General features: G+C 36.1%; 2 protein-coding genes across 2 annotated transcripts; one reads left to right on the forward strand and one right to left on the reverse strand.

Annotated features, from left to right (window-relative positions):
* Window positions 1–661: 661 nt before the first annotated feature.
* On the reverse strand, window positions 662–3,257 carry LOC127802441 (hypothetical protein At1g04090-like). The gene is made up of 3 exons (XM_052338263.1): window positions 3,001–3,257; window positions 1,610–2,577; window positions 662–1,355 (listed from the first exon to the last, which is right to left on the reverse strand). Exons 1-3 carry the CDS (start codon window positions 3,116–3,118, stop codon window positions 756–758), a joined length of 1,686 nt encoding a protein of 561 aa, XP_052194223.1. The 5' UTR covers window positions 3,119–3,257; the 3' UTR covers window positions 662–755.
* A 2,531-nt stretch (window positions 3,258–5,788) lies between these two features.
* On the forward strand, window positions 5,789–7,580 carry LOC127801295 (hypothetical protein At1g04090-like). The gene is made up of 2 exons (XM_052336259.1): window positions 5,789–5,930; window positions 6,023–7,580. Exons 1-2 carry the CDS (start codon window positions 5,825–5,827, stop codon window positions 7,576–7,578), a joined length of 1,662 nt encoding a protein of 553 aa, XP_052192219.1. The 5' UTR covers window positions 5,789–5,824; the 3' UTR covers window positions 7,579–7,580.
* Window positions 7,581–16,121: the final 8,541 nt, after the last annotated feature.

Genomic DNA, 16,121 nt, shown 5'->3' on the forward strand with positions numbered 1-16,121 from the left:
CATGTAATATGAATGCATTTGCCAATAATCACTAGCTCCAAACATGATTACAAATAAAAAAAGTACCATTTAAATTTTTGGAAATTTTTTATAACACTTTCTTTTCCCTTTTTTTTTAAAGTGAATGAAATATACTTGTAAGAGTGATTCTAAGCACACATTTAGCTGAATGATTTAAAATATTTTGACAATAATTTACAAATCTTATTTATTATTTTTTTTTACCAAAATTGAAGGATAAATATTCAATAGAAGTCATTTTAGCTAATTCTTCCCTATTTTTTTCATTAAAATAAACAAAAAAGGTAAGAAGAATTAGAAGTTGCAAATTCAGTTATTTGTATCTTGTCAAGACCCACTTATAAGTTGCAAGTAACTTTTTGTATAGACTCATCTGTCAAATAAATTTTCTTGAAATGTACTTTGAAAACGTTAAATTTCAACATTTTTTCTTTTCTTCTTTTGTAGATTACTCTTATCTATCAACATCTTCATCATCAATGTTTATGTGTTAGAATTTTGTGTAGAAATATTTTCAAGAAAGAATGGCTCGTTAGCATAATTGATAATGCAAATCAAACTAATTAACCAAACGAAGAATTCTATATGATACGATGCTCTAGATAATTAAAGATGACAAAAGGATTAGCAATGATCGATTACTAGCTAGAAAAAAATAATTAATTAATATATAGAAATCAAACAATCAAATTCAAACCATTTTTAATTATCATACTACAAATTAAGAAATAAAATTAAATCTTCTCATCTCCAATCCAACTGTTCTTCATCTTGGGCCCGGTGGGCCCTTCCTCACCCAACATCTCATTGGGTAGGCGATTGATGAAATTCTCAAAATCCCTCTTCAGCTTCCCCGGCAACACTTTCTCCACCTTCTTCACCTCTTCTGCAATATTATACTCAATCTTTGGACCCCATTCTCTCGCATAGTTCAGCCATGGGGGCTCCACAACAGCGCTCGGCCCCAAGTACTCGGCCGCCATCACCGAAACCCTAGCTCCGGTGTCCATGAAAAGCTTGCCCTTGCCCGTGTCATTCCTTATGCCTATCCCTCCGCTGCCCTGCAAGTTCGCCCCTTGTTTCGGGTAGGCTGCATGGCCATGCAGCGACGAGTACGCCACCGGCTTGTTCCCGTCTTTGAACTCGAGTTCTGAAGCGCTCGTCCATGTCCCTGAACTGTGCTCCGAGAAGAAAACCCTCTTCAGCTCGCCGTTGAAGTTACTGATTCTGAGAGTAACGTGCTCCCAATCGCCGACGTGCTCCCCTATTTTCCCCAGGGAAATGTTGATGAATTCAACCTTGGCTCTTGCTGCCCCGTTAAATGGGTAGAAAACCTGTAGCCAAATAAGCCAAGCACGAACCTTAACTTCTACCTGTTTTAGTTTATTAATGATAAATTAATATGTAATAGTTAATCTAATATTTAATAGATTTAGGATAACAATCTACGCATGATGAGAATAGATTTTCTGTAACTACCGTGACTATGTAGAGAGGTTGTGAAGTTTAGTGTGCAAAGTGCAGAGAGCCTTAGAAATTTTGAGTAATAAAATAAAAAATAGCTACTTCCTTGTATATAATTTCATACCCATATGGCAATGTCTGTGAACGTGGCTCCAAGCATTGGCTTTACATGGAAATAAGCTTCTGCTTCTTGTAAATTCCCTTTCTTGACTCGCTCTTTGGCAGAATTATCCGTTGGAAGATCCAGCCAATACGAACCATCGTTTGAGCCACCTTGGGGAAGGTTCGAGCCTCTAGGCTTCACAGCCACAGGCTTGGATTCTTCCCCTTTCTTGTAAAGCAAAGCTCCGTTTTCGAAAAACCAGCTCACCGAAGAGGGTAGAAATTTTTCATCAGGATGAAAGTAAATCCATGGAGAGTAAGCTTGGATTAGAGCCTGAATCTGGCTTAGATTAGGCATTGAAGATAACCCACCTTTAGCATTCTTCAAACAGGCTATCGATAACGCAGCGCCATTGTTTTGAGCTGTGAATGTTCCAGTCGAAACCCCTTGAGCTTGAACTCCTCTATTGGCCGGTCTTGTATAAAAAACGTTGAACCCGTTTGGCTTGACTTCGTCGTCTTCTCCCCAAATCCATTCATCGGTCTGGTACACATCGGTGAAATCGGCACGAACGCATCGGATTTTGTCGAGAGGAGGCTTCGCCGGCGAGTTTGTGATGACGAGGCCGGCGGCCTTGTAACCATCGGAAGGCGTTGGGAGCCAGATATATCCGCTGCCATCTTGCTTGATCTTTGAAGACTCGCTGCTCCAAACAAGAGTGTAGTCAATTGGTGGCTTTAGAGCTCCGGCGCCGGATGGATCATTAGTGACATCTTTTCCGGCGAGAACCCACCCAAATAATGGCCTCTTGTTGGGCTGGGCATAGCCGCCAAGCATGAAAAATCCATCGGGTATCGGCGACGGCTCGAAAAACGTCGCACCCAAATTGCCGGGTCCCCCTTGGTGAGTCGCCCAAACTTTGGTGAAGGATGATACTTCACAAAGTTCTAGTCCTCCTAGATCGATGGTTCCACCGCCAAAACCTTCACCTGTGATCAAAACAGCTATTTTTGGGTCTAACTTGCATCCGGCAGAGTCTCCATCGGAGTACTCTACTAGTTCAAAAGACGTACGAGACTTCTGGATATCGTGGTTAATAGAACTATTTTCGCTAGTTATTTGTGGTTCTTTGACCATAACTTACAGATTTAACGAGAAAAGGCACTTATGATATTGCTATTAAGATTTCTAGTAAAAGATTTTACTCGAAAGAAACATATATATAATGAAAATGACCAACTAACGAGAATCTAAACACATACCAGAATACCCAACCGATATACCTATCCTTTTATAGGCAACAATCAAAGGCATTATTGGCCCTTATTACTCCTAATTTTTTTTCCTTCCTTTCGACTGAAAAAAAAAGGAAAGAAAGAAGTCAAGACAACAATATTGGTATAGAGACGCACCTGGAGGCCAAGCAGGCAGTGGAGAAGGGAGCTTGAACATGGCTTCAATCGGCAATGGCTTGCTGGTTTCCTCAGAGATGGTGGTTGGAGAAGACGAAATATTCAGACAATTGCCCATTTAGTTGAGTCTTTCAAACAAAGAAGATGAACAAAAACAGATAAAAAAATGTGAGAAGTCAAGGCATAAACAGGTTGGTATGTATATATTATATATGCTTGTATTATTAAATTTGAATGAGATGGTTGAAGAATATTGTGAAGCAATAAAGAGAAAATAAACAGAAAGGCAGCCCCTATTGTTGGTGTAACGTGCAAGATATCTTATATGAAATATGTAAGTTGGTTATGTGCAAAGCTTCCCAAACGTCTGGAAAATCATCTTGTACATAACTTCTCTTGTAAACTAAGCCTGGCTATTGGCTATTGGCTATTGGCTATTTTTTGTCTGTTTATTGTAGTCATGCGATAAGAGAAAATTCCCAATTTTACAGTTAATGTTCTTCATAGAAAGAGACAGAAAATGGACCTAGGCATCGTCCCCCAAATTTTGGCCCTGTGTGGTATATATAGTCTATGCAATTGGACAAGAACTTGAAACTCACATCATAATGAGAAACAGATGCTTTTCTATATTTATTTAAATCATTTGAAGCAAGTGTCATTAATTAAGAACATTGCAAAGATTTTTTTTTATTTTTTTAATTTAGAAGGGAAATTCTCAAGAAATCTTATAATCTGGCGAGATTATTTAATTGTTATCCAAAAAGATACGTTTTTAATTTTAAATAATTAGTCACACTGATCAGACATCGAAACTCTACTTATTAAGTTGTAAAATATAAGAGACACATAATCACAATAATTTAAATATCTCTTTCTGCGTATTAGTGGGAAGGGTAAATTAATCAATGGACTAGAATTATATGTTTATAAGTACCAAATCACAATTATAATGGAATTAAATTCCAACTTATCCTTAACAATTTGGCCTTTCGAAACACAACCAATAAAACCCTCAATTTTATTTTTTTTAATTTTTATCTAGTAATTATACGAGAAAAATAATGACATGCAAAAAAATTAACATGGCTTCACTCAACAATAATCTAGCTCCACAATCCCTACACAAGGATAATCCACTAAATAAAACAAACTAATCTTACGAATTTAGATACCTTATTGCTTTGAATACTGAAACTCTAGTGATCAAATTATAGAGCACATGAGATATATAACTACAATAATTTGAATATCTCTCCTCGCATATTATTAGGAGTGATCCATCGATCATTAAATTAGAGTTGTCTATTTATGGACACTAAATTACAATCATAGTAAAATTAGGTTCCCAAACTTATCTCAATCCTTAATTAAAATTATCATATAATAAAATTGATATGAAATATCTTTATTCCATTAATTAATCTAATCAGATATGATAACAATTTCAATTAAGAAAATAATTTAAGAAATTATCCCAACAGATTGTACTCCTTTACCTATAAAAAATTAAAAAAAAAAAAAAAAAAACTTGATGACAAAACTATTGTTCCGTTGACTCAATTCTGTATGTCTAATTAATACATTTCCCTTGGAAAATATATATATATATATAAATATAAATATATATTGTTTCCTACAATGACTCGGTACAATAAGAGCCAAGGCTGATCTTATTCACAATGATGCTAGAATATGCTTATTCGATCGATGGTTAAAGATTTTGAATTGGAAAACACTGGAATCGTGCGAGGTCGAGTTCCCCTAATTAAGTAATTATATTACAGAATAACTGCAAACTTAACGAGTTTTAATAATAAAGTGGTCGAGTCAGTTATGAATAAGTCCACAAAAATTCACACAAATTAGTAATTAAATTTATTTTTTTGTTTCAAATGCAGAACGGTGTTACTATTTGTTAAATTTTATCAAAATATTGTTAATATGAAACACATAAATTCATACTTAAATGAGTGCTTTAACTAACTTGAACGTCTCCCCTCTTACCTTTCGGTGTGTATTAAATAAAATAAAATTGTTACTTGTACATTCTTGTTAATATTTCATTAATTAATTACCAATATATCCTTCCAAATTACGTCCTTATTAATTTTTAATTTGTACATCTATGAAATTAAAGAATCCGACACTGTCCATGTCAGTTTCAAAAATCATTCTCAAATTAATCAAAATAACAAGTATATTAATATTGAATGATAGTGTTTTCTACGTGTTTCACATGAGCCGTCGTTTGCTTTAGTTCCTCCATCGTGTGCTCAATTGCAATTGATGTCCACCTTATTGTTTTATCTTAAAAAAGAGAGAGGCTATTTTTGGGATAGGATATAGCCCTTTTTTGATAAAAGTCACAATTCAGCTTTGACTAGAGTCGGTGTTACTCTCTCTCCCAGCAAGGATCTTTTTAGGATAAAATTGTGAGATGAAGGCAAATTGTTGTTGAGCATGTGTTAGAAACAAAACAAACAACTTTCAACCCTAAACAATATCTCGTGTGGGGCACGTCCAACTTTCAACCCCCTCACAAAGAAAATCAAACTCAGAAGTACAAAATCATTGAAGTTCTGCAGGTTCATTGGCATTTGACAGCATCCAAATATAATTCAGAACCCTGAAAATATACCTTGCATTATAGATTAAGCAAAGGGATGCTTTGTTTTCATTCTGATTCTTCTTGATCTCATTTCTAGATCCCACTGCAGAGCATGATTCTTGCTTCGTTATTTGGTCTGAGAAAACATTCTTTGCTTGTCCTGAAAAGCTGCAGCATCTGCCATTGCCCCTGTTTGAAAGGTCCTATTAAACTATGATGGTAAGCCTTCCAAGATCATCTTCACAAAACAGATATATGAAGCCATTGCCTGCTGAAACCGTGTTCAAGCTTCCTTCCCCATTACCCACTTGGCCTCCGGGTACCTGGTCTTCCCCATCGTCATCATACGTCAAGAACCATTTTCATTTCTGATCAGCTATAGACCTTCCTTTTTGGTTTTTTGAATTGCAGGTGATGGCTTTGCCAGAGGAGCCATTGATCTGGGAGGATTGATAGTGTGCCAAATATCATCTTTCACCAAGGTTTGGTCAGCCCTGCAGGGTGGCCCTGGAAATTCCGGAGCCACATTCTTTGAGCCATCCCAATTGCCTGAGGAATTCTCAGTGCTCGGTCACTATGCCCAGCCGAACAACAAGCAGCTATTTGGCTGGGTTCTTGCCGGAAAGGATGCTACGACTGACTCATCGCACAGTGCCTTGAAGCTGCCAATTGACTATGGTCTTGTTTGGAGCAGCAATGCCCTGAAAATTAAGCAAGATAGCCATGGCTATATCTGGCTGCCAATCCCACCAGATGGGTACAAAGCCATTGGCTATCTTGTCACAAATTCACCTCTCAAGCCCTCGCTCGACAAAATCCGGTGCGTTCGATCCGATTTCACTGACATTTGCCAGAAACACAAATGGATTTGGGGTCCCAAAAAGAAGCTCAATCCGAAGAAACTGAATGTATATAGCTTGACACCAGTACATAGAGGGATCAAAGAATTGGCTGTTCCAACAGGCACATTTCTAGTCCAAGACAACGAGAATGATTCCACACCACAGGCTTTGGCTTGTTTGAAGAATGCCAATGCCAACTACTTATCGTCCATGCCTAATCTGAACCAAATACAGGCACTGGTTCAAGCCTACTCTCCATACATTTATTTCCATCCCAGTGAAAAGTACTTCCCCTCTTCTGTAACCTGGTTTTTCAAAAATGGGGCAAAACTATACCGACTAGGCGAGGAGCCGAATCCAGTTCCAATCGAGCCGAGTGGATCGAACCTCCCGCAAGGCGGGGCCAACGACGGCACCTTCTGGTTGGACCTCCCGGCCGACAGAGCCGCCAAGAGCCATGGCAAGAGCGGCGATCTTCATGAAGCCAAGGTCTACTTGCATATCAAGCCGATGCTCGGCGCAACATTTACTGATATCGCAATATGGCTATTCTTCCCGTTCAATGGCCCAGGAAAGGCTAAAATCTGGGGGATTGTTACCTTTCCATTGGGGAAAATAGGGCAGCACATTGGCGATTGGGAACACTTGACGCTTCGAATCAGCAACTTCAATGGAGAACTAAGAAGCGTCTATCTGTCACAGCATAGTAGAGGAAGATGGATAAGCGCCTCGGAGCTTGAATTTGAAGATGGAAACCGGCCGGCGATCTACGCATCGCTGCACGGCCACGCCTTGTTTCCGAGGGCTGGAGGACGGCTGCAGGGGAAAATAGGGATCGGCGTGGGGAATGACACTTCGGGGAGTGAAATGGTGATGGATACTGCGGAAAGATGTGTGATCGTTGCGGCGGCGTATTTGGGAGAGGCGGTGGCTGAGCCGCCATGGCTGAATTATTGCAGAAAATGGGGGCCTAAAATTAGGTATTTTGATTGTCTTGGGATGAGAGGTGCTTTGAGGAAGACGAGGATTCCTAAGGAAGTGTTTGGAGAGGAAGGGCCTGTTGGCCCCAACATGAAGGGTAATTGGCGGGGAGACGAGACTGAATCTAAGGAAGACATTGTATAATCTGAAATATAATTTCTACATATAATTTTTATATTTTATTTATACGTTAAATATTCGTGTATTGTTGGTTTAATAAAAATTACAAAGCAATAAAATTGATTAGATTTAAAAAATTTATAATAAGTACTCCTAATGTTTGATGTAATTGTAAACACTCTTCTCCTTTTAAAAATAGCAATAACTTTCTCCATTATTAAATAAATTGACAAAATAATCATTTTACTACAAGAGGTTTGATTTTTTCCGGCAGTTAAAAAACTGTCGGAAAAAGTAAAAAAATCGCCGGTAAAATTTTTACCGGCGGTAATTTCATCGGTCGGAAATACGTCCGTCGGAAAATATTACCGGCGGTTTTCAACCACCGGGAAAAAAAAATTACCGACGGTTTCTTCAAACCGCCGGTAAAAATACGAATTCCCGACGGTTACTAAAATTTGCCGGCAAAGTTTTTTCTTTACCGGCGGTTTTAAACCGCCGGTAAAAGCCGACTATTAAAAAAATTTTCCGGCGGTTCAAAACCGCCGGTAAAACAGAATTACCGGCGGTTTAAAACCGCCGGCAAAGGTTTTATACCGGCGGTTTAGAACCGCCGGTAAAATCCGGCTATTTTAAAAAATTTGCCGGCGGTTCAAAACCGCCGGTGAAGCATGCGGTTTAAAAAAAATTGCCGACGGTTCAAAACCGCCGGTAATAATATCATTACCGGCGGTTTTTAAACCGCCGGCAAAGGTATTCACGGCGAAAAACAAAAACGCACCAACAATACTAAAAAAAATTTACTGTTATGAAATTCAAACTGTCAACCTTCATCCCTCTGTTATTGTCAACCCAATCACACTTAAACAAAACAAATTTGAATTCGTTAGAGTATCGTATCTCAACAACATCTGTTAAGACTCCATAAAAGGTAACATCACCACTGATAGAACGTTTATATTTTGAACTAGCATAACTTTCAGTATTTGCATTTAGTAATTCTCCCAAGGCATGGTCAAAAGCACCCAATATGGATATACATCCATATTGATGTATGTATATCCATCAATATGGATGGATATACATACATGTCTTCTAATAGTGGAAATGGCAACCGATTCAAATCCCCTAGCTATATATATATATATATATATATTAATGGAAATGGTTCTAAGTTTGGTTCAAAGAACCCATTTCGTGGAAGCTGCGTACATTCATTGGGTCACAATTTCAATTTAATTGATACATTATTATTAAAAATTAAAGAGTTGTAGGTGTTTATGTCTACACGTGTATTTTTTATTTTTTTAATAAAAAAATAATAATTAAATTAAAATTTTATCTCTAATTTAGATAAATAATAGTACTCTTAAATATATTTATGTATGTATACAATTTTTGTATAAAATTACATAACTTATCTTTGAGAATTCTAGTCCACTAGACTAATTCATTAATTTGGACATGTTTAGTATTGATATGTTATGTTAATACTGTGACTATTAGGTGATGTGATGCTTTACTTTTTATTTTGTTATGGTGTGAAATATTAATATTGGTTCAATGTATAAATGCATCCCTCTTAACTTTTTATTTTTTTTTATTTAGTATTCTATTTATATTCCTAAACTAATTAATTTCACATTATATGAACATTTGACCAGTTTTGGAAATGCCTTTAAAATGCACATTTCCACCTAATGTCTACATTAGTGCACTTAATTTTTATGATTTGGTGGTAAAATTTGTCCATGTTTAGGTTTGCATTGGACAAATCTCTTTCTCTAAAAAAATATAAAAAAAAAAACTGCTGGATTCCACACTTTGCAGTGCGAAATAAACCCCTCTTAATTTGTCATTTTATACATATGTACATGTTGGGATGGGATGGGAATGCTAACGCAGCTGAACCCATCACCAATCCCTTTTTTCCATGCATTTGTCCATTTCATTAGTATGCCAACCAATCCACTCCACTCTATTCATCTTTCCATTTCTAGCTGGTTTTAGATTTAGGTAAAAGTCTTGAATGTTATATCTTAAAATTATTTGATAGGTATTTCAAAGTCAAGATGAGAAATTATGAGGTTTTAGAAGTGGACTCTTACGTGAATATAGGCTCATTGAACTTTACTCCAAATTAATTTACTTTTTTAATTAATTTTCTAATCCTAATTGTTTTAAGCTTTAATTTTGGACTTCAGGCTTTTCTTTTTCCCTTTATAATTAGAGTTTGCTATAATTCCTAATCTATATATGTACAAGTGTGGATTCTTTTCGTCTGCTCCAACCATAATCACAATCTCAGTCAATCTGACAAGCCCATAGGAGTTGAGCTCGGCCCATCCCCATTATAACTCATTCCAAACAAATCAGTATATGCTATCTGTCTCCACGGACAAGTGTCCATCCAAGGTAGCTCATCATCGCTAATTGCATCTATAAATACAGACACCAACTTAGCCTATAAATGCAACCAAAATCAAAGCACAAAGCACAAGCATATCATAGCATCACCACTAACTGGTAAAACAAAATCAAAGCACAAAGCACAATCAAATCATAACATAGATGATGCTACTGATCTGGAACGGAGAAACAGAGGATCTGGGATAACACGCAAGATTCATACGTATAGACAGATAAATAAACGATAGAGATACATTATACACAAGCTGGAGACAAACCTGATCAAGGAAGAACAACTATCGCGGAGCAATCGAACTGTAATTTACCCCAATTCCAATCACCACTTCTCTGGTTGCATGTGCGACTGATCAGTGAGCGAGGGAGGGCGAGGCCGAGGGCGATAGCGCCTGAGAGTGAGCGAGGGAGGGCGATAGCGACTGAGAGTGAGCGAGGGAGGGCGAGGCCGACTGAGAGTGAGCGAGGGAAGGCGAGCCGAGGCGAGCGAGCGAGGGAGGGCGAGGCGAGGCGAGGCGAGCGAGGGAGGGAAGGCGAGGCGAGCGAGGGTGATCGAGGGAGGCAGCGAGGCGCGAGGGTGATCGAAGGAGAGAACCGGTTAGGGTTTGCAGGGGGAGATTTTGGAAGAAATCGAAGGGGTTAAAAACGCGCGCGGGGATTATATAGATACTATCCCCGGCGGTTTTAAAACCGCCGGTGAAGGAAAAACATAACCGGCGGTTTAAAAACCGCCGGTTATGGTCAACATCACCGGCGATTTTATAAAACCGCCGGAGATGTGTATGCTATAACCGGCGGTTTTATAAACCGCCGGTCATGTTGACTCCATTACCGGCGGTTTTAAAAACCGCCGGTAATGCTAACGTTTTACTGGCGGTTTTAAAAACCGCCGGTAATGGTAATGTTTTCCCGACACTTCATGAAACCGCCGGGAAAACTTCGCCGGCAATACCACTTTTCCTTGTAGTGTTTTATACTTTTTTTTTCTTTCTCTATCATTTATTCTATAATTTTAGAAAAATAAAAATAAATAAACAATCAAAAATTGTTTGTTTCCAACTAAATAGCACGGAAACGGAAAATGATACGGAAACACTAAAATAGTATTTTTTAAAAAAGGTAAAAAATGAAAACACGGGGTAAATTGTAAATTTAAAAAATATAAAAGATTTTTTGTAAATATAATTTTTTATATAAAAATTATACAAAATAATTCAAATATAATACAAATAAACATAAACAATAATACATTCAAATAAATATAAATATAAATTTCACAATGCATTCAAACAATCATCAACAATATTTTTAAAGTTCTATTATCCATACACAACTTAGTAATTAAAAATAAATAGTAAATTTAAATAACAAAATCAAACCTAATACAATTTATAAAAGTTTATTCAATTCATCATTCCTTGTCTCTATTAACATTTTCATAAAAAAATACAGACTCCAACTCTAGTTCATCTAGGGAGAGATAAGTAAACTCGAGAACACCCACATCTTCCATACTACCAAATTCATCTCCACCAACATCCCATATCTTTGTTCTAGATAGAATTTAGATCTCCCAATGGCTCACTTTCAAGAGAAAAATTAGCAAACTCATCATCAATAATAGCACGCTCATCTGGATTAGAAAAAAATCTTCTAAAACACTTCATTCTTTGTGTAAAGACTTCTGCATTCATATGTGGAGCCATTTTACCTTATTTTTCTTCAAACCATTTATAACTATAATACCTTCAAAAAACAAAATCAACAAAAATAAATTAAAAAAATAAGTAATATATAAAGTATTGAATTAATAAGAAATGGAGATTATATTTGACAATTACCTCGGGTTCAATGAATGAGTTAGGCAATGTAATGGAGTGCTATGTTTTGTCCAACGAGTAAGAAGAATACAATGAATGACATGATAAAATGATGAAAATTCGCTTGGTAGCTTTCCTTCATGATCATAAATAACTTCTTTATATTGAAAATCATAGAATCCCACATCTCATAAACCAAATGAAGATATGGTTGGTTTGTATCACAAAATCTAATCATGTCATAAATAGGTGTTGTGAAAGCGAGAAGTAATTAATTTTTCCCACCAATTTTCATTCACAACCAATTCACGAACAAATCGAGTTTTTCCTTAGTCATCATCCCGATAATGTGCCCATTCATTACTCATAACCATTGCTTCAAGTACACATCTAAGTAGTTTAAATATTTTAAGCATAATAACAATAAAAGCAAATCAAGTGTCAGCAACTGCAAGTAACTTCAAAGAACTAAATCGATTGAACATGGCCAATCTCATTGAGTGATTCATTATAAAATTTTTGATGACCAAAACATCTCCATGAACTTCAGTGATCCAATGACACTTATCATATGTCTCTTAATTACTTTGTAAATTCCTAGATGCACATATATTCTTCAAAGCAATAATAAGTGTATGGACAACACAAAGAGTCCAATAAATATGCAAAAACATACCTTCAATTATTTCTCCAGCTCCCTTACAATTAGCAGCATTATTAGTAATGATTTGTACAATTTTTCGATCACCAACTTCATCTATTACCTCTTTCATCAAATTAGCAATGAATTGTTTATCCTTTACTCCACCTGAACAATTCACAAATTTGATAAACACTGGACCACTTTAAGAAACAATCATAAAATTAATCAAGAGCCTTTTTTGTGGGTCACTCCAACCATCAGTAACAATGCTAACACATTTTCCCAACCAATTGCTTTTAATAGGTTCCAACAATTTTTCAACATTTGTCTTTTCTTGCTGAAGTAATGTGGTCCTCAACATATTATAACCAGGAGACACATAACTACCCAATTGATGATTAGCAGTAAATGAATAAGAATTCAAATAATATGGGTTTTTAGCAAGATTAAAAGGCGAACCCCCAGTATAGAACATTCTAGCAATCTCAGCATCTAATTGTACTCTAACTTGCATGTCAAAAGCTCTAGTAATAGGTGAATTAATAGCTTTTCTCTTTTTTAACTTTGAAACTATTGGTTTATGTAAAGACAAAGAAGATCCCAAAGAAACACTATTTGTCAGCTATAATTTCAAGACCTACCTTTTTACAACAAGCAATCACTTTCCCACTGATATTTAATAGATGAGCCCTAACTCTTGTGTATGTCCCAAATTTTTGCAAACTACAAAAGTTACAAATCCATTTCCAACTACCCCCTCATTCTCCTATTTTCTTAATTCTAGTAACATATTTCCATAACAGACTATTTTCCTCATCCTTATTTTTTGATGCAACACAATTGTTAGATCTTGAACTTGAAGTTGAATGAGCTTGAGTCATATGACCTATAAATTAAATTAATAAATCAATAAATAAATGAAAGAACAAACCTATGAATTAAATTAATAAATTTGTAAGTAAATAAAAGAATAGTGAATTGTCAATAACTAGTATTCATAATTTATAATTTTCAAGCACTAGTTTTGATATTGGTAGACTAAATAAAAGAAAATTTTAAAGATTATTTAAAAATTTTGAAAGTAGTTGACTAAAATACTAAAAGATGATTGAACGAGGATTGAAATTAATAACACTTAAAAGAGGATTTAGTTTATAACACTTATATTTTAAAGATTATTTAAAGCCTTCACCAAGGCTAGCCTCACATTAAAGATTAGTTAAAAGAGGATTGCCAAATACCATTTCTATCATTACAAGCCCTTTTCCTTCTACCAAAATAGAATTTTTATTATGATTACCACTTGAAATGCGTTGAATTCAAGCCTCCAAAAAAGCTCCCATTTGAGCTTTACCATTCATGAGGCCAAGATCAATATCTATAGCAAATTCAAAACAAGCTGCAAAACCGTAAAAAGAATTCAATACCAGTCCCTGAATTTTATTTCCCATTAGTTCATATAATAACAGAAGCCAATCCTCTAATACATATAAAAGCCAAACACATCGATACATTTGTCCAAGTTCTTAATTCCATAACATAATTCAGCCATCAAAATCCAAATCCAAACACACACAGAACACATACAAATTCAAATAATAATGAACACATACAGACCACATACAAATTCAAATAATAATGAACACACACAGACCATATACAAATCTAAATCCAAACACAAACAGAAATGAATATATATATATATAGAGAGAGAGAGAGAGACTAACAGCGAACCGAGAAGGAACGAGCGATGGCGAGACTTCGAGGTTGACATCGAAAGAAAGAGCGATGGCAACTGAAGGAACGACGGACGACGACAAGGCTAACACTAGGAGCAGTAACTTAACCAGTGTGCATGAGTGACAGTGGAGGAGAAAATCAGAAAGAAGAAGAAGAAGAGAAGAAAAGGAAAATGGGCATTAAATGGGCATTGGGCAATGTTCCTTTGGGGATGTGTGCGATGTGGGCGGGCACCGAGCAGCTAGTTTTTCGCCTCCAGAATGCAAGGCTATTGGTCGTTGAAATTGGAAATGCATTTCCAGCATGTTTAAATAAATTGCGAAACGGCCCCCCATACGTTTCGTAATTTATAGAAATGCCCAAAATTCGTTTCTCGGAGTTTTGGCCATCTCCGAAACGAGAAATGGTTTGAAAACGTCAAAACGGAATTCCGAACGCATTTCTGTGCTACCTAGGTTGCCAACCATTGGTTGGTAACGACTACTGACTGCACTCTCACCCTGCAATTAAAACACAAAACAAAACACAATAAAAATTTTATATTTTATTTATTTATTTAGGCGAGAGGTTTATACTCGTCAGTGTACGAGTGCAGTTGTAGTTCAAATTTAAATTTATACTTTCTGGATAAGTCCAGGTCGTCCACTGAGAGATTTATTTATGGCAAAAGAAAAAAAAGAATGTCACACACACGCACACGCATTTAGATGGATTGATAACATGATTTTTTATAATTTTTTTAGATAACAAATACTAGAAAATAAAGCAAGACAGAAGTTGAAATAAATACTAAACGTGAGAATATGAAATTGAAAAGTACTTGAGTTAAGACAATTTCAGTGCCAACCCGTTGATTCCCAAATATTAGCATAAAAGATTAGCAACATTAATTTAATTTCATATATGAGGATTTGTTATTAAATGCAATTAAAGATAATGATAGCTTTAGTTTAAGCAATCCCCATACATGATATGCGGGATTCTAATTTAAAAAACTACCATAAATTTAATTACAATTAATACACAAAACAACTAAATTAATCATCCGGGTTTGGGTATGATAGCGTTTCCAGTTCTAGTAACTCTCATGCGTGACATGAAAGCTCTAAGTTAGGTTTACGCTCCAATCCAAACCTAGTGATTTTTCAATAATCAAAACAAACTCATATTGAAGTTTAAACCAATGTTACTCATTTAAAGCGTAGCTTTCTTTGGGAATCATTGGCGTTAGACACTGTCCTTGCCTTAACCCAAGATTAGATTTAGCTACTCATCTCTATTAAATTAATTGACAACAATTTAAATGACATAATTTAAATAACAGAATTTAAATGACAGGAATTAAAATAGAAGAAACTAACCGGCCATTTAGGCGGTAGATAATTAAAATACAAGAATTAAAATTGCAAGAATTTAAAGGCATAAACTAACCGTCCATTTAGGCGGTGAATAATAAAGTAATAATAAATGACATAAGAATTTAAAAGAAGAAAGGAAGAAAGTAAGATCACAAGAGAAAATACTAAAGAAAATGAGAGAGAACAAAAGCAATTCTGTAACGGCCCGCCTCCCGGAGCCCCTATCGCGGATAGAGGATCCGTGAGAGGGTCATTATAAAAATGATATCGAACAATGACGCACCTACAACACACACATAACCCTTTTTGAAATTATAATTTTTCTTTATTATAACATCTCATCATAATCTTTACAACCATTCATCACTTGGGCCCCACCTGGGCTTACATAACATGCGACAAACTCTGAAAACATAAACATTAACCTTATTAAGACACGATGACACCCAGGATCTAGTTTTGGGAGAGCTCTGCACTGGCTACCATGACTTGACGGTCTGGACCCAAACCCCGATGAACACACCTGCGATCTCAGGATATGCTGACCTGGAATGATGTAAAACAACATGAGTCGCGAGACTC

Source organism: Diospyros lotus, chromosome 5, assembly GCF_014633365.1.
Source record: "Diospyros lotus cultivar Yz01 chromosome 5, ASM1463336v1, whole genome shotgun sequence".
Lineage (NCBI taxonomy): Eukaryota > Viridiplantae > Streptophyta > Magnoliopsida > Ericales > Ebenaceae > Diospyros > Diospyros lotus.